This window comes from Schistocerca gregaria, chromosome X (genome assembly GCF_023897955.1).
Source record: "Schistocerca gregaria isolate iqSchGreg1 chromosome X, iqSchGreg1.2, whole genome shotgun sequence".
Classification (NCBI taxonomy): Eukaryota; Metazoa; Arthropoda; class Insecta; order Orthoptera; family Acrididae; genus Schistocerca; species Schistocerca gregaria.
The window spans coordinates 551,465,543-551,484,427 of NC_064931.1; the positions used below are offsets into that span (position 1 = coordinate 551,465,543).

At 41.8% G+C, this 18,885-nt stretch overlaps 1 protein-coding gene across 2 annotated transcripts in view; it reads right to left on the bottom strand.

The window, feature by feature from the left end:
* The window catches only part of LOC126297448 (potassium voltage-gated channel subfamily H member 6), a 2,320,485-nt gene that overhangs the window by 152,259 nt on the left and 2,149,341 nt on the right, over window positions 1-18,885 (bottom strand). For both annotated transcript variants that reach the window (XM_049988300.1, XM_049988301.1), the window contains one exon: window positions 8,329-8,522. In XM_049988300.1, the coding sequence (XP_049844257.1) occupies window positions 8,329-8,522 (194 nt within the window). The remainder of the gene's footprint in view (window positions 1-8,328; window positions 8,523-18,885) is intronic.

Consider the following 18,885-nt stretch of genomic DNA (forward strand, 5'->3'; position numbering starts at 1 on the left):
CAACCTCAACAGCTTCTCTCACATCGTCACCTGGTCCTCCTCCACCCATCCTGCCACCCTCCTCTCAGATGGATCCATCCACACCTCAGTCCACATAAAACGCACCAATCACCAACAGTACTTGCACTTTGACAGCTGCCACTCCTTACACACCAAAAAATCCCTCCCATATTACCTGGCTACCCACGGCAGACACATCTGCAGTGATGAGAACTTCCTCACCCAGTGTGCTGAAGGCCTCACAAAGGCCTTCTCAGATAGGCAATATGCTCCAGATCTAATTCATATGCAGATCTCCTGTGCCATATCCTTGCACACACATGATTCTCATATCCAATGAAGTACCTCCTTTGTCACCCAATAACACCTGGGACTGGAACAACTGAACCACATCCTTCGTCAGGGCTTAGATTATCTATCATCATGCCCTCGAATGAGGGATATCTTACCCAAGATACTTCCAACTCCTCCCAAAGTGGTGCTCTGCCACCCACCCAACCACCACATGCAAGACCTGCACAATCCACCCACCCAGCACCACCTACTCTAGTCCCGTTATAGGCTCATTCTACCTCATCAGAGGCTGGGCCACCTGTGAAAGCAGCCCTGCTGCAACCACTGCACAGTGTTTTACATTTGTATGACAACCATATAAAATGTAGACTGGCAATGGCAAGGAAAGTGTTCCTGAAGAAGAGAAATTTGTTGACATCGAGTATAATATAAGTGGCAGGAAGTCGTTTCTGAAAATATTTGTATGGAGTGTAGCCATGTATGGAAGTGAAACATGGATGATAAATAGTTTGGACAAGAAGAGAATAGAAGCTTTTGAAATGTGGTGCTACAGAAGAATGCTGAAGATTAGATGGGTACATCACATAACTAATGAGGAGCTATTGAATAGAATTGGGGAGAATAGGAGTTTGTGGCGCAGCTTGACAAGAAGAAGGGACCAGTTGGTAGGAAATGTTCTGAGGCATCAAGGGAACACAAATTTAGCATTGGAAGGTAGTGTGGAGAGTAAAAATTGTAGAGGGAGACCAAGAGATGAATACACTAAGCAGATTCAGAAGGATGTAGGTTGCAGTTCAGTACTGGGAGATGAAGAAGGTTGCACAGGATAGAGTAGCATGGAGAGCTGCATCAAACTAGTCTCGGGACTGAAGGCCACAACAACCATGACAACCAACAAGCTGTCAACTAGAATGAATGGTCACCTCCAAACATTGCCAAAAACAAGTTGGACCACCCAGTGACACGACATGAAGCAGAGCACAACATGTGAGATCTCCATGGCTGCACTCATGCCATCTGGATTCTCCCCACAATCACCAGATTCTTTGAGCTGTGCAGATGGAAGCTATCATTACAGCACACCCTTCGCTCTCTTAACCTCCTTGGCCTAAACCTAAGGTAACTCACTGTCCCAATCACCCAACCCAATTTTGTGTGTGTGTGTGTGTGTGTGTGTGTGTGTGTGTGTGTGTGTGTGTGTGTGTGTGTGTGTGTGTGTGTGTGTGTGAGGTGTGAGGTGTGAGGTGTGAGGTGTGAGTGTGTGTAATACTATACCCTAGTCTATGAAATCACATGCCCATCCCATCTACCACCTGTCCCCTTTACTTGCACCCCTAGCTAGCCCATTGACAGCTCCCCACTCTCCCACAAGCAACCAGACAATTCCACCAACCCCTCACTGCTTCCCACCTCTCTAAATCCCTCATCCAATCCCATCTCACACCCCCACCTCACCCCAGTACACTCACCATGGGCCAGGAAAGAGCTAGCAGTCGACTGAGCTCAATGCAGGGAAAGAGTCATGTGCATGTGAGTGAGTGATGTGTGTGTGTGTGCATGTTTTTTGAACAAGCTTGAAAAAGGAAATTTATGCCAAAGCTAGCAAAATTTTGTACCTTTTGTTTGGGTACCTATCGAAAATGCAATGTTGCTGCTTTTCAGAGTGTCATATCCTTTATTCCTAAATAATTACGTAATAGGATTCTTTCTTTGAGACTCTTCTGTTTAAGCTTTTTGAGCATTTTTTACTCTCTCCCATGGCAGAATGAAATGACTTGTCATTTGAATTGTATTCACCATAAATGATGGAAATTCTGTTACTGATATCAGCCTTTAACTCTACTTCAATAAAGGTTTTAAATGTATGTTATACATTGATAGACTTATAGTTCTCCCAATATCTTACCAATCAAATAGACCCTACTATGCACTTCACCTATCATTGAATATACACAATCATTCCTTTCTGTAACTCCTTTTGAATTTTTAGTGCCAGACATTGGTGTAATATGATCATTTCAGCTTTTCAACTGTGACTTTCTTATCATGCCATCATAGTCTACTATCTTGTTACAATTTGAGAAGCACACAACATTTTTTTCCTCATGTAGGCCTGTTAGCAGCCATCATACTGTATTTATATTCTCTTGCAATTTGACTGCAGTTTTCTTTTGTTTTGTTTTGCAAATAATACTTCATGGTACATAAACCTATCATTTGAAAAAAGTCTGAAGTAGCAACTCATAGCTGTCAAGTTATTGGTGTATAGCCTGAGCACCAATATTTAACTGTCCTAGTACTTTTCCCTTCAAAAGTATACTCAGAATTACTTCTCCACATAGACCCTTTTCCTAATCACAGAACTACATTTTGATTATTAAGAAATCCCTATTCCAGTTGGAAATACAGCTGGAAAACCCATACACTTCTAGTTTGTTTAACAGAAATCAGTAGGCACTCAACTAAAAACTTCTTAAAAAACACAAAACGCAATATATTTGAGGAAATACTATGGGAAGATCATGGATTTGCAATTTACATAATGTGCTGAATCCAGGCTTGTTGTCATACAGATATAAGCCATTTTATTAAAATCATGATGTGTTTAACGATGCTGTTACTTGTGAATATCTGTAACATAGATCTGTCATTCTGTGACTAACTTTAGCTGCCATTAAAGTGGTTGGGATTGGCTGTTCTTCTAAACAATGTAAATGGCTTTCACCTCACACAATCTGCAGTTAAAACAGTTAAGGGTAAAGCTAATCCATCAACAATTCTATATATGACCTGACAGGGATTTCATTAATTTTTTGTGTCCTGTTACATTTTTGCAGTATCATTTATTTTGCAACACTGTTCATAGAATCACCTACTTATGGATATAACCATGATTGTTGTTGACAAGTATTAATGTGCCATGAAAGACTCTCCTAATTGCATTCATTGGTCTCCATTTCAAGCTGTCGTTGGCCATGGAAATCCTTCACAAATCCTCTGACCATGTCTACATCTTCTCTCCATTTCTTCTCTTTCCCAGCAAGTACATCCATTCAAAAGTAAATTTCACCCAATGTGACCTGGCTTTTCAGTGGCAGTTTCAGTGTTTTAATTTAGGTCAATCCATTATTTACCCTAGTTCTATTTCCTATGTATTGTTTCTAATTATATCTCCCAATTTTCAATTAGCAAGTTTCTTTCCAGTGACCTAAATATCTCCATTACTTTGTTTTCCTGATTTTGCACTTAAGTCCAAGTCTGCAAGACATATGAGAATATAGGATTCATACATAATCTCTGGACCTCTTTCTTTAGGCAGAGAGATTTTAACTGTCACTAATTCACAAAACCTATCCACATTATGTACTTTATGACATGCATTCAAGAGACATAAGTATTACTGACATATCATCAAAGAAATTTATTGTTAGCTTTGTATTAATGTCATTAACATATATCCCAGAATTCTTACTCACTTCACTAAGTTCTTGGAATATCTCACATAGCTGATACATGTCAAGTGAAAACAGCACAGTGTCATCTAAAAATCTCACATGACTGAATTTATTTTCTGCTTTTGGGTATTTTCATCAAATCTAGGCTCCTAAGTGAAAATTTTGAAATTTAAAGTTATTTGACTGGAAATGGATCTCCTTGCTTCACTCATCCTTAAGTTTTGTGTAATTTTCCTCCAGTTTATTGTCAGCTGCAATATAGATATGTCAATATAAATTTTAACCATATTTTGTCATTTTAAAGAACCAAATATCATTTTATGGAACATAGAATCAAAGACCTTTGTATACTGACAAAGATTTTTGATATTTCTCATCATTTGACTCATTATATGTAGATATTTCGCTACTGAAATGCCATTGCTAAATTTTCCTTGTTCTGCTGACTGGTTTTCTCTTACAGGTGAATCTGGGTTATTCAACCCTTAGCAAAAGTACAGTAATTTCATAGCTGCAATATTTCAAGAGTTTCCTTTGGAAAGGGGAATTTGAAAATAGAAATAACATTTTGGTTTGAATTTTGATTATTGTAACTTTGATCTTCCTAGCCACTGACTTTGGTTTGTACAAAAAAAATTTTGTCACTGAGTCTTAACATATGACTACAACTTCTTAGGACTTTGGAAGAGGACCAGCAGTATGACTCTGCAAGAGTATTAACTGGAATTTCACTCAGTGCACTTCTGATAGCCAAATGTGCCCTGATCATATCTGCATATCTTAATTTTTAGGATTTTTTGATATTTGTACTGCTGCAGTTTGAGTTTTGTGATATAATTCCTAATATTCTCTGAATTCTTGGAAAGTGACGGGTAGAGAATCTCTGCAATTTTAATTGTTTTACAATGTCCATAACAGTGTAGATAACTAACACAAAAAAGGAATTACACAAATCACAAATAACATTAAATTTGAAAAGGAAAGCCATCTGAGTTATTTTGACATTGGTTTAACATTTGTAATATAGGTCATTATTGGAAGCTGAAAAGATACACTTTATACATACATATGTTCTGCCCAAAATAAAGTTAAAGGAAGGCAAGTCTCAAATAGACCGAGACAATTCAGATTAATCTCTTACAAAACTGGAACTGCAACATGCAGAATAGTAATAAAAGTATGAGAGAAAATTGAAAAGAAACTGGTACAGCAATTGAAGATTGTTGTTTGTTTAAGTCAAAAATATAGTTATTTGTTACATTTAATTCCCTTGTAAGCCAAACCACTTTGTAAACACTTTTCCAGTTGGTAAATTCCATCCTGAAGTGGGATTTTTTAAGCAGTCTGCAAAATGCCCAGATATATCTGCCATATTCTATTCATCAGACTTAATTGTTTTCCAGCCAGAAATTTTGTTAAATACAAGGATAAATGTAAGTCAATGGATGCCATCTCTGATGAATATGGTGGATGTTCCAAAAATTTGTATTCAAAATCCCTATTTTATCCCAATACCAAATTACTTTTGTCCATTGTCCCAATTAATTCCATCTTCTGCAGTTCAGACCTGTTTTCACTTCTTTTTCATCCAGTAGGCCTAGAAGACTTGTGCAGTATTTACTAGATATTGCTTCATTGTTTGCAAGGCACATACTCATTAGGGGGATGGTGTCAATATACAGAGTGAACTAGAACTGTACTGACAAACTTTCAGAGTTTGTTCAGGGATCCCTTCTGAGTAATCTGGTATTAGTGATCTACAGTTTCCAGCAGCTTATTACGGGGTAATAACATGATGATGACTTACTCAATTTATTTTCCTGATCACCTCTGTTTTTATGAAAATATCTCCACAACAGGGAAGAAGGCCTGTAATATGCTATCACCACATTGTACAACACATAAAACAAAGCAATGTAACAACCCTGAGATGCAAACGTGGCTGCTGTCACTGCAGAAACAGCTCAGAATAACATTGCTGTACCACTCTTACGTTGCAGTCAGGGACCCCATTCACAAGGTGCATATGAGCCAACTTTTCATGGACAAACCTAACTGACAGCTTTGCATTTAACATACAGATTAACTGACAGAAAAACAAACCTGAGACAGAACTCAGTTGTACTAAAAGCAAGCTTAAGTGTGAACAGTAAAGTGGGCACTACTATTATCAATAACAAATACCTTTAGCTAAAGCAAGTTGTTTGTTTTCAGATGACACACACTCCACATACCATCCGAGGCGTAGAAAGTTGGCTATCACCAATCTGTTATGTCCCCTCCCCCATTAATTAACTTTGTTTCCAAAATTAATTTCTTTATTAAAAGAGACATTTGATTGATGTTTAGTAGACATGAAAACTTTAAGTAGCTCAATGTAAATATTACCTAATCATTCAGTCAATTATTCTGAAGCTACTAGTATAATTAGTTTGAATGGAGAGCATATTAATTAGAGAGTATCATTAATTGAAAATATTCACACAGTATGGCTCTGCACATTTTGTATGGGTTCTTACACATTTTTCAATATAATGACTTGTGCCATTCAATAGTACAATACTCCAACTCTACAGTAACACATTTTATCTTTCCTGAAATTAATTATCTTCTATGTTAATTGAATTTAAAGTTCCAAGAGGTTCCCACTTTTCATTGTAAATTCTGTCACAATTACTGTCAGATTTCAAACTCTGACTACATAATTTTGTTACTTTAATTTTTCTGTGCAAAATACATACTTCATTTATTAATTACTGCACTAAATAATAACTTCATGTAATTCACTCTAATTTGCAATATATCACTCACTCATGTAAACAAAGGGATTCACACTGTAAAAGACAACTAATTTAGATGTTATTTTTATAAATTTGCAACTAGCAGTATTTTCTGTAATCCAAAAGTCTACTGTCATGTTGAACAATCAGATTTCTGCTGGTTATTCATGTCTTTCTTGCACATTGATTCAATTGCATAACTCACAGTCTTCTTCAGGTGCTGTCTGCACCTATAAGAAAGATGCGAAAAACTGGCAATAACCTGATTGTTCAACAAGACAATGCCTCACTGACAAAGCCTGAAGAATTACAAAATTCTATTGTTTCTTATAGTTCATCAAAACAGTTATATCCAACCTTGCTATTTTTAAAGCAGTATGTAGCTTTCATATGCAGATAAATGAAGTCCATATTTTCACTGTTGTGCACATTTTTCATTGCAATACAGATACAGAGCTAAATGGGGCAAGAACCCAAGCAAATTGCAATAACTCTGTAATGAGCCACTGGAGACCATGGGTCTCTTATACTAAAATACTCAGAAGGTATTCCTGAAAAACCTCTGAAAATTTTTCAGTTGCTCACTAACAAATTAAGCAAAATCAAGCATCTGATCTCATTTTGCACCTACTTTGGGATTTATCAATATAAGACTCAACCAGATAGCCAAAATACTTTACTTCTGGGGGAGGTGTAAGTAACCAACTGGTGACTTCTATAAGAAATGCAGAATGCCAAAGAATAAACACACCCACAACCTGAACACAAAGACCCAGAGCCACAATAACACTAGGCGGCTATACATGCTGGTGAGGTACACTCATTTCTCCAGCACCCTAAATTTGAATTTTTGCTACAGATAAACTGTAGCAAAGAACTGTAACACACATCACCTATATTAACTGAAGTTACAGTTGGTGAATTCACATGAAGACATATTTTAGGCAAGTTAATAATGAACAAAAAGAAGCCCTTTTCCATCCAAGGAAACATGAGTCAGAATCTTTTGAATCGATAAAACGGGCTTAAGCTTTCTTGGCGAAGGGCTACTAACTTTCATCCACAGAAATGATTGCTGTATTTTTTCTGGCCTAAAGCAGTGGATGAACATTTTACCCATGGTACCAGCTCGGTGTACAAAATGCATTTGATTATTTTTAAGATAATCTAAAAATGACTTGATATATCATTTGCGGTTGCTAATTTGAAACACACTTTCATTGAGTGTCTTTGAAAGAACAACAACATTTGAATCCAGCTGAAAATTTCCTATTTATTAGAAATGAAGTAGGAAACACTTAATACACCTCTATGAAGTTTCAACAGCTTTACACTGATGCTAAACTAAGGTAGACATAGAATTTTATGATTGAACAGTGGTCCATTTTATTAATTTGATCAAAATATCCACATGACTAATTTCAAAATAAAATATATTGGCAGAGCAAGTTGACAATTTACTTACATTACTAAGCAGTGTGTAACTACATTACAAAAACTAAGTTGCACTTATATCCATATCATCTTTTACGTCAAGCCTAGCACTTCACCCTGCCCTTTTAGTTTTATTTAGTCATTTTGTTGGACTGTTAGCATTTTTTGCACTTTTCACTGTGGATGGGCATAATCATTGTTCTGGAACTACTACTGTTCATGTACATGTATTTAGTTCCTACATAAAATTCAAGATAATATTTCATACAGATTGTGACTACAATATTTTATAAGTTAAGCAACAAAATAAAAACATTTTTGCATGTTAAAAGATCATAGGAAAGCTGATACAAAAATTTACTTACATCTCTCATATTAAATGTAATTTCAAGATTGTTAGAAAATGAGTTATAAAACTCAGGATATAACTCTAGTACGTCTAAAAGGTCATCACGGTGAATTTTATGCAGATCGCAGTAGGTAAGGGCTCGCACATTACATGATGACTTGCCCAGTGTTGGATGAATACATGGATTTTCCCCAAAAATATCATCCTTTCCTGTAAAAAGAAAAAACACTTTTCACTATCTCAAGTTATTTGGCCATTACTCTGTAATCTTAATCATATTGTATAATAGCAAAAATGTTTATAGAGGAAGTTCAATATTATAAGTCACTTCACATAATGTTTTACATTATATATTTGAATAGCTATGTATTTCCAAAATGAATTTTCACTCTGCAGTAAAATGTGGACTGATACGAAATTTTCTGGCACATTGCAACTTTGTGCCAGACTGGGTCTCAAACAGGGACATTTGTGTTTTTACATATGTGTTTGTGAAATAATGTGCACACACTTGAAAGCCACACACATTAGCAGTATGTTGTCATTCGTGAGAATGTGCTGCACGAGAGCAGTACTGTGAACATCCGATTGGGACTGCCACAGCCGAATGCCTGTTTAAACCACGGCAAACTACACTTGTACTCAGTAATCATCTTATTATTGCTTGCATAAATTTGCCTTATCTTATTGTGTTCAGTGTATGTTATGGTGATTGGCATACAAGCCAAAGTCCAAAAAAAGTTGTACTAACATTCTTGGTAGTGTTGTGTGTCCAAATTACAATACAAGTGAAGACAAGTGTGAGATCATTCTCTGCACAGTTTTCAGTCTCTGGTTGGTCTCCCTCAGGGGGCTCAGCATTCGTTTGCTGGGTACGGGCTTGGAGAACCAGGGGTCCTCGAGCTGTGGACTGGTGTGCGCCGCCAGTCTGCTGATACCGTAAGCTCTGGGCATGCTTCAGCGAGCACCGTTTGGCGCAACGGTGGAACGTTGTGTGTCTTAGGGACCAGGGATCTTGGCTTGGTTGCCTGGATCGCGAGGACGGTACATACCTCTATAAAAAAAACCTTCAATCTTAAGGTGTGCGGCGCGCCGATAAGATGCATGGCTGTTGAGGTGGAACAGTCGATAGCGGGCAACCTCTGGGGAACCTGCCGCACCTCAGTTGTACAAGGCTTATCCAGGCATGCGGGGCTCTGTCTGGATGGATGTAAGTTTTCCTAGCTGCTCGTGGGACGACCATGACTACCACGAATTCTTCCTCTTTTCCTCCTTCTTATTTTTCGCTGGCCAGTGGGATGGGTGGACAGCTGGTAGGCACTACCACCCAATCCAACAAGAGGGCTAGGTTAGCCAGTCCTCCTGACTCCGGCGTCAGCAAACGTACAGCAGTTCAGAGTAACAGAGCACATACTGAAAACCAGAATGTGTTTTTAATTATAAAACGGAAAGAGGGTTCCTTTGAAAAGGTTTTGCCATTCTATATCCAAAAGGGTCTAGAAGGAATAGCTGGAACTTTAAAATCAGTGAAGCGTTTACGGAATGGGACACTGCTTGTTGAAACATCAACTGCTCAGCAAGCAGTTAACCTTCAAATACCTAAAAGCTTGGGGGAATACACTATCGATACAGAGCTTCACAGCACCCTGAACTCCAGTAAGGGTGTTGTTACCTGTAGGGATCTTGTGGACATTCCTGTAGACGAATTAAAGAGTGAGTGGGCTCAGGAGGGAATTGTTGACGTTCAGAACATCATGAAAAGGGTGGATGGGAACCTGGTGAAATCAGACTCCTTCATTCTTACTTTCAATACCCCCAAACTCCCAGAACATGTCAAGGCAGGATTTCTTCGACTGAACGTCCGGTCTTATGTCCCAAACCCAATGCGCTGTTTCAAGTGCCAGCGTTTTGGGCATACAACTCTAGGGTGTAAGGGGGAAGCGATGTGTGGCAACTGTGGCAAGGCTGCCCATGACGGAATTGACTGTTTGTCGCCTGTCAGATGTGTAAACTGTTCTGAGAGCCACCCTGTTTTGAGTAGGGACTTTAGAATCTTCCTAGAGGAACGTAAGATACAAGAAATAAAAACAACTAAGCGTATCCCCTATGGTGAAGCCAAAACGATCTTCCATGCAGCCCCCCACATTCGTTACATCCTTTGCTTCCATTGTTCAGAAGCCACCTCTGAAGGTCGATGCATCTACACAGACGGAGGTTGTTAGTGCTGGCACGAACACATGCACATGTCAGTGCACTTGCAAGGCAGCAACTGTATGAGAACCTGTAGCCCCTCCTAGAACAGCAGAGAAAGGTACAGTAGCTCACATTGAAGAGCCCCAGGCATCTCCGACTGCTGAGGCTGTTCCAAAGCCCAGCATGGTCATAAATGCCCCAGCTCCGGTTCCAGCAAAGCCCTCTAAACAAAGGAAAGCACATGTGAAGCAGCACCAACAGATTAAATTGGCTGGTAAACCCTCGGATCATGTTAATGTGGTCCCGCTAGACGCTTCATCAGACTCTTCCCCAGAGCTGATGGAGTCTGAGAATATGGGGCAATCATGTCGCCCCAAGACTGAGCCTCCACCCACTGCAGTCTCCCCACCTCGGCGGAAAGAGAGGCAGAAAATACAACCACCGTGATGGCTCCCATACTACAATGGAACCTGCAAGGGTTCAGGACACATGTGGAGGAACTACGTCTATTGATTCAGGATAGACCTATGTGTGTATGTCTGCAAGAGACAAATTTCAGTGAAACATACACCCCAGAGCTACGTGGTTATGTCCTCCACAAAAAGAACAACCTGAGTGGACAGAGAGCTCGAGGAGGAGTAGGTATCTTCATCAACACTGACTACCACTCCTCGCCTCTCTCCCTCACGATGGATTTACAGGCAGTTGCAACATTCGTACATGTGCGCCATATGCTAACAGTATGTTCGCTTTACCTGCCCCCACATGATGTGCTTGACGAAGAGGCTCTCAGTGATCTTCTTACACAGCTCCCCCACCCCTTCATCCTCTGTGGTGATTTTAATGCACACAATATGCTTTGGGGCTCTGTGAGTACTTGCTCCAGGGGTAGAGAAATTGAGAGGCTTCTTCTCTCTACCAGTTCCCATTTGCTAAATACAGGTCAAAGCACGCATTTTTGCATTGCAACTGGGTCGTTCTTTGCCATTGATCTATCGCTTTGCTCTCCAGCCATCGCCCACACTGCTGCATGGGAAGTGGTTGATGACTTACATGGCAGCGATCACTTCCCCATCCAGATTCAAGGGCCACATGCAGTGGAACCAGAAAGGAAAATGCCTCGATGGGTGCTCGGTAGAGCCAACTGGGCACTGTATAGTCAACTTGCCCAGTTTGAACATCAGGTCAGTGTCCAGGAATGGGTGGATCATATTACTGAAGTGATCCACCGCGCCAGTGAAGCGTCCATCCTACAGTCCACGGGACAACCGAAGTGACAGCCTGTCGCTTGGTGGAGCGACAAATGCCGCTGTGCAATCAGGGCTAGGTGGGCAGCTCTGCGTAGATTCAAATGCCGGCCAACTGTAGAGAACCTTGCAGCTTTTCGCGTGGTGAGGGCAAAGTGTCGTCAGATTATACGAGAGAGCAAGAAGAGGTCATGAGGCAGTTCCTTAACACCATTAACCATTCTACACGAAGTTCCATTGTATGGGAGACCATCAGGAGGATTTCTGGGAGAGGTGGGAGGTGCCCTATGGCTGATATAGTGTGGAATGGTACTCTCCACACGACCCCAAAAGATATTGCCCAGTCTATGGCGGCTCATTTTGCAGCTATTACTGCAACCGCCAGTCAGAATCCAGCTTTCCAGCCCCACAGAGTGGCTGCTGAGAGAAGAAGTTTTGACTTCCGCTCACCCAATACAGAAGAGTACAACTGCCCGTTTTCCATGTGGGAACTGGATTCTGCATTGTGTGGGGCTCGTGATACATCCCCTGGTCAGGATAGAATCCACTATAGCATGCTGCAGCACCTCACAAGGAGAAATAAAGAAATCCTCCTCCAACTTTTTAATCTAGTTTGGATGTCCGGTCACTTCCCCGACTCGTGGCGTGAAGCAATTTTAATTCCTCTTTTAAAACCTGGGAAAGACTGCACGTGCCTGGGTAGTTACCGTAGTGTTACCCTCACTAGCTGCGTGGGAAAGACCTTGGAGCGGATGGTCAACCGCCGCCTTGTCTGGATGCTACAATCCAGACAACTCCTTAGTCGCTTTCAGTGTGGGTTCAGGAGGTATAGCTCCACCTTTGATAACCTGGCCCTCCTGGAGGCGGCCATACAACAGGCTTTCCTGCGCCAGCATCACCTGTTGGGAATATTTTTTGACATTGAAAAGGCATACGACACTACTTGGAGGCATCTTATCATCAGGCAGCTCCATGAATGGGGTTTTCGTGGATGTCTTCCCAATTTTATTCGGTCCTTCCTGTCGTCACGTTATTTTCGGTACCGAGTCGGAGACGTACTGTCTAGTCGCTTTGAACAAGAGAACGGTGTCCCTCAAGGTAGTGTTTTAAGTGTGACGGTCTTTGCTATTGCTATTAATAGTATTACGTCTGTTGTGAAAAGTCCTGTGCAGTGTTCCTTGTTTGTGGACGATTTCTCTGTATTTTGCTGCTCTTCAAGCCTTGCAACAACGACTCAGTTGCAACTCACTCTCCGACATTTGGATGACTGGGCACAGAAGAGTGGTTTTCAGTTTTCAACTGATAAGTCGGTGTGTGTTCCTTTTAACCGTTCTCGTTCCATTTTTGACTTGCCTGAGTTGAGGATGAGGGACACCGTTCTGAATTTTAAAGACACGGTGAAGTTTCTGGGCCTCACTTTTTATTCTAAGCTTACGTGGCTGCCATACATTAAGGAATTGAAAAAACGGTCTCTTAAGGTGCTGTCTATTTTAAAATGTCTTAGTCACCTCACATGGGTAGCAGACAGGACTTGTCTGCTCCAGTTTTACAGAGCCTTCGTGCGGTCCCGGCTTGATTATGGATGCACGGTGTATGGGTCTGCAAGACCCGCTTATTTGAAGCTGTTGGATGTGATGCACCATGAGGGGATTTGGCTGGCCACTGGAGCGTTCAGAACGAGTCCCATACCGAGCCTGTGTGCAGAGGCAGGTGAACCGCCACTTCACCTCCGGCGGCGTCTACTAATGGTGCGCCAGGCCTATCAAACATTATCCACACCATACATGCCTGCATACCACACTGTTGCTCAGCCTCCACTGGAAAGGCTTTTTCGCAACCGGCAACGAGCAACAAGGCCCTATGGGATTTGTGCAAAGGACTGCATTTTAGAGATGGGTGTGGCTGGTTTTAATGTTCATGTCGGTGTTGGAGCAGATACCCACCTTGGCTCCTCCAGAGGCCCAGACCGATTTTAGATTTGGTAAATTTTAAGAAAGACAGTACATCAGATTTTACTTTCAAATCTTTATTTTTTAACATTTTAGATAGGCATCATGATTTTACAGTAGTATACACTGATGGATCCCAACAGGGGGACTTTCTTGGCTGCTCAGTAGTGTTCCCCGAACGTGTCATCAGGATTCGCCTTCCCCAGTAATACATTGTTTTTTCCACAGAACTTCACGTGGTCCTGGAGGCATTGGAGCAGATACGGTGTACTAAGGGCAAAAACTTTCTAATTTGCTCTGAATCAATGAGCGCATTACAGTCACTGCAGAACCTGTACCCAGCCGAGAAGTTGGAACAGCTGATTTACAACCGACTGTACATCCTCCAATGACAGGGCAAGCAAGTGTCCTTTTGCTGGGTGCCAGGGCATGTGCGCATATGGGGAAATGAACAAGCTGATAGAGCTGCCAAGGATGCCTGCAGATTACCGGAAGTGACAAAATGTTCTATTCGTTTGCAAGGTATTGTTTCTGTGCTGCGGCAGAAGTATATGCAATTGTGGGAGGAGGAATGGCTGGCGGTAAGGGAAAATAAGCTGCGATTGGTGAAACCCTCCATCCAGCCGTGGTGTTCCTCGTGCCGGTCACCTAGGCGTGACGAAGTGACCCTTACACATCTTCACATAGGGCACTATTTCCTTACGCATGCCTTTTTACTACGGCGAGAAGAACCCCCACTGTGTGATGCCTGTGGCGTACGAATCACTGTACGCCACATTTTAGTTGAGTGTGATTTATATCGTTCTGTCAGGGCGGAAGTTAATATTAGTGGGGAGCTGCCCTCGATTCTAGTTGATGACGAGGCGAGTGTCAAGAAAGTTTTAAGGTACTGTGATGTTTCTGGCCTTCAGCCAAAAATTTTAGGTTGGAATTTTTAGTGTGTTGCCGAGTGGCTTACCACTCCTTTTATACTTGTAATAGGCATGCATCTACAATGTCTGACGTGCTACTGATGAGATTTTATGCCAGCTGGTTAGTCAGCAAAGGGTTCTTACTGTGGTGGTGCAGCATTTCAATCAACAGCAGGAGCTGTTCGCTAGAGCTGAACACAATCAAACCCAGGTATTGCAAATGTTTGCCTCTGTTTTGGCCAGTTGAGGTCCATCTCAATCTTGCTACCCCAGTCATTTACTCCCCTATTTCTGGCTTATGAAGAGTCTGTCGAAGAATGGGAAGCCAACAAAAAATGGTTGCGGCAGCATTTTCATGTGTTTGGTTTGACTGATGTCACCTTATGGTATGCTTTCTTTTTGTCTAGGTTGTTGCCTCACCTGTATCAACTCCTTTGCCAACTGGCCCCTTTGTAGGACCCATCTTCACTGTTTTTTGATAACATATGTAACCTTCTTTTGAAATACTACTGTATACTTATGAACCTCATTGCCACTCAAGTTGAGTTCTAATTATGTTGCAAGAAACCAGAAAATTCCTATAATACTTAGGTAGCTGAACTTCATGGTTTAAGCCATCATTGTCACTTTGTTACTGACATACATAAGGAGTCATATGCCAACAAAATAGTTCATGATGCAATCATTCTGTCAGCCCCCAATTTGGAGGTTCATGGCCAGGTCCTTCAGTATGAAAAACCCTCCCTCTACGATGTTCTGACTATTGCACAATCATTTGAGGTTTCAAGAGCTGTGGTTAGTCAAATTGAATTGTGGTGCAACATTGCAGAAGTTCAACCCACTTCCCCCTGTATTTTTTGGACTGTTCACAGTCCAGGTGGCAGTGATCCACAAATGAGCAAAATATCACAGCTGCCATCCCATCTCACTGCAGCAGCCACAGCTGCAGCAGCACAGAAAACCCAGCAATGAACAAAAATGCTAGTGCTCCTTGCTTCCCTCTTGTCCGTCATGTTCTGTCACTCATGATAACGAGACTATCCAAAGCGGTGGGCCGTTTGCTGCTAGTGCAACAAAATGGGCCACATTGCTCCTGTTTGTACAGCAAAATTCCAACAGCCTATTGCAGGGTTGACATGAATGCCAACAGTGTATTGGCAATCTATATTGCATCCAATAAACCTTTTATTGAAGTCAAGATTTATCAGAAGGTTCTGCATACGCAAGTCGACACTGGTGTAGCTGTGTTATTACTAAACTTGCAAACATACATGGACTTGGGTTCTCCTCCTTCAATGCTAGTATCATGTACATTAGTCAGCCACAATAAACAAATCATTCTGATATTAGGTAGTTTCTAGGTCCCGATCACATATAAATCTGTGGTTCAGCAACTGACTGTTCTGGTGGTGAACAATGCAAGCACCGAGAATTTGTTTGGTGTGGATGCCATTAACATTTTTGGGTTTATTATTTCTGATGACATTAATCTTATCTCTGATCAAGTGTCTTGTACACAACTTGACTCTTTATTCTCTGAATTTGACCCCCCCCCCGTTTTCTGGGGATTTGGGTTGTGCCAATAATTTCAAAGTGCACATCATCATCAAACCTTCGGTCAGAGCCCATTTCTTTCAGGCTCACCCAGTGCTGATGGCGCTCTGTGATCAAGTCAAGGTGGAGATCAACTACCTCATAGCTTCCAGGGCTGTCCAACCAATCCCTTCCAGCAAATGGGCTACTCCCTCAGCCACTGTCAAGAAGCTGTTAGGAATTTTACGCCTTTGTGACAATTTAAAAGTTTCTGTCAAAGATCACTCTATCACTGACACATATCCCTTGCCTTACCATGACAAACGTTTGGCTAAGCTGGCTGGTGGTCAGTATTTTTCTAAAATCAACCTCTCTGAAGCATATTTGCAGCTTCCTGTAGATGCTGACTTTCAATGCCTCTTGGTCATTAACATGCATTTTGGGCTGTATCAAAACTTGTGGTTACCATTTGGTATGGACAGCACCCCAACAATTTTTCAACAGTTTCTTCAACAACTCATGAGGTCTTTGGCTGGCTGTGCCAACTACCCTGATGAAATTGTGGTCTCCAGCTCCTCCACTGTTGAACATCTCAAAATCTTACAGACACTCTTTATGGTGTTACAGGCCACTGGGTTAAAATGCAATTGAGAAAATTGCCACTTCTTTCAACATTCTATTGTTTATCTTGGGTACATGGTCTGTAGTGCCAGTGTAAAACCCTTTTGTCAGAATGTCTCTGTCATTGTCGCTCATCTGTGTCCTGCTTTGAGAAGGAACTCCAGTTTTTTGCACATTTCCTCATAACCTACCGACTGGATCAACATTTAGTGTTAGCAACAGATGCAACCCAGCATGTGCTGGGGGCACCATTAGCTTATAAATATCCTGATGGTTCCCAGTGGCCTATTGAAAACATGTCTAAGATGCTCAATTTGGCTCAGACTGGATACTCACAAATAGAGAAAGAAGCCCTTGCCATTGTTTTTGCCTTAAAGGAGTTTCATCTTTTCCTGTACGGTGTAAAATTCCATCTCATCCTGGATCACAATCCATTAGTTTCACTGTTTAACCCCTCAGCATCACTACCAGACAAAGCAGTGCATTGCCTTCAATGATGGGCACTGTTCCCTATCAGTACAGCTACAAGATTCATATCTGTCCTATGGCTAAACACGTGAATGCCAACACACTCTCCCATCTTACAACCAGTCAGGAACCAGTTTTTGATTGGTTGGAGTTATTCTGTTTCCACACTGATGAATGTGCTCAATGAACTGTTGATTGTTGTCCAATAACTAGCGCTCAGGTCACTTAGGCTACTGCTACCAATCAGATTTTACGGAAAGTGATATATTGCATACAGCATAGCTGGCCAGAAGGGTCTCCCTCACAAGCACCTGACCCCTCTGTAACTACTATGTGCTTTGGCATCATTTCTCTGTTGTTGATGGTGTTCTACTTCTAGATACAGACTATTCAGCTCCTGGCCTAGTCGTTCTCTCGACTCTCCATTTGGAGATCCTGCTATTGCTTCATGCTGATCACTGGGATGGGGGTATCATGCTCGAAGGCATTAGCCTATTGTCATGTTTTTTGGCCTGCTTTGGACAGTGGCATCATTTGTTTAGTTACGACATGTTCTCAATGCAGCAAGATGTTTCTGTGGATGCAACCTTCACAGGTCTGGGACTACCTCCACATTGATTTTGCCAGCCCTTTCCTTAATGCATACTGTCTAATAGTAATTGATGGTTCCCATATGTTGTACATTGCCTGGCAAGTTTGGCACCTGCCACTGTGACAGATCTGTAAAAACTTTTTTACATTGAATTACTTCTGGCAACATTGCTATCTGATAACTGCCCTCAGCTTGTGTTGCAGGAGTTTGCCTCCTTCTGCAACACCTGCAGCAGGCTTTGACACATTTTTGCCCTGCTGTTCCACCTACAGTCCAACAGTGAGGTTGAGAGGTTAGTTAGAACATTCAAAATGCAAATGAAAAAATACATGACTCGGTCCCTGTCTGCCAGTGCCTTAGATCAATTTCTGTCTCCCTATCAGTTCATGCCATTTGACAACAACAGCCCCACCATACTGCTCCACAGGTGTCAACCCCAGATGCTCCAGCATCTCCTGCAGCCTGGCCAGGGATGTCAACCTGTGCAGCCATTGTCCCGTTTCAGCTGGGGTGGCTGTCTAGAAATGTGGGTTTGGTTGCCGCACCAAATGGATTCCCACCATCATCTCCTGATGCTGTGGCCACTCTCTCTGCAACATCTGTACAGAGGAAGGCCTCTGTGCATGTCATTATGACCAATTGTGCCTAAAAGTGGATGACAGGACAACCTTCGCCGGGACGCCAATGTAGCCACGCAAGTCTCCGTTGCTTGATGGATCACCTGATGTGGCTGGGTCCCTCCCATGACATACAAGGGGTCCCCCATCACCAGTGGACAAACTTGGCACAGCTTTTCCAATACCGATACCAGAACCGATGCAGCTGTTGTCCACACCAGAGCTTTCTCCTTCACCTCAGGCACCAACAGAGGGAGCACCAGCACAACCAAACCCTGGACCTGTCATGGACATGGACCTCACAGTGACGTCACCCCTCCTACTATATGGATTGACATGAGAAGGCAGACTTCAACGCCCATGGAGAAAGATGCCATGGACATCTTGTGAATCCGAGCTGTTCCTCAAGTGAAGAGGAATGCAGTAATAAAGTCATACATGA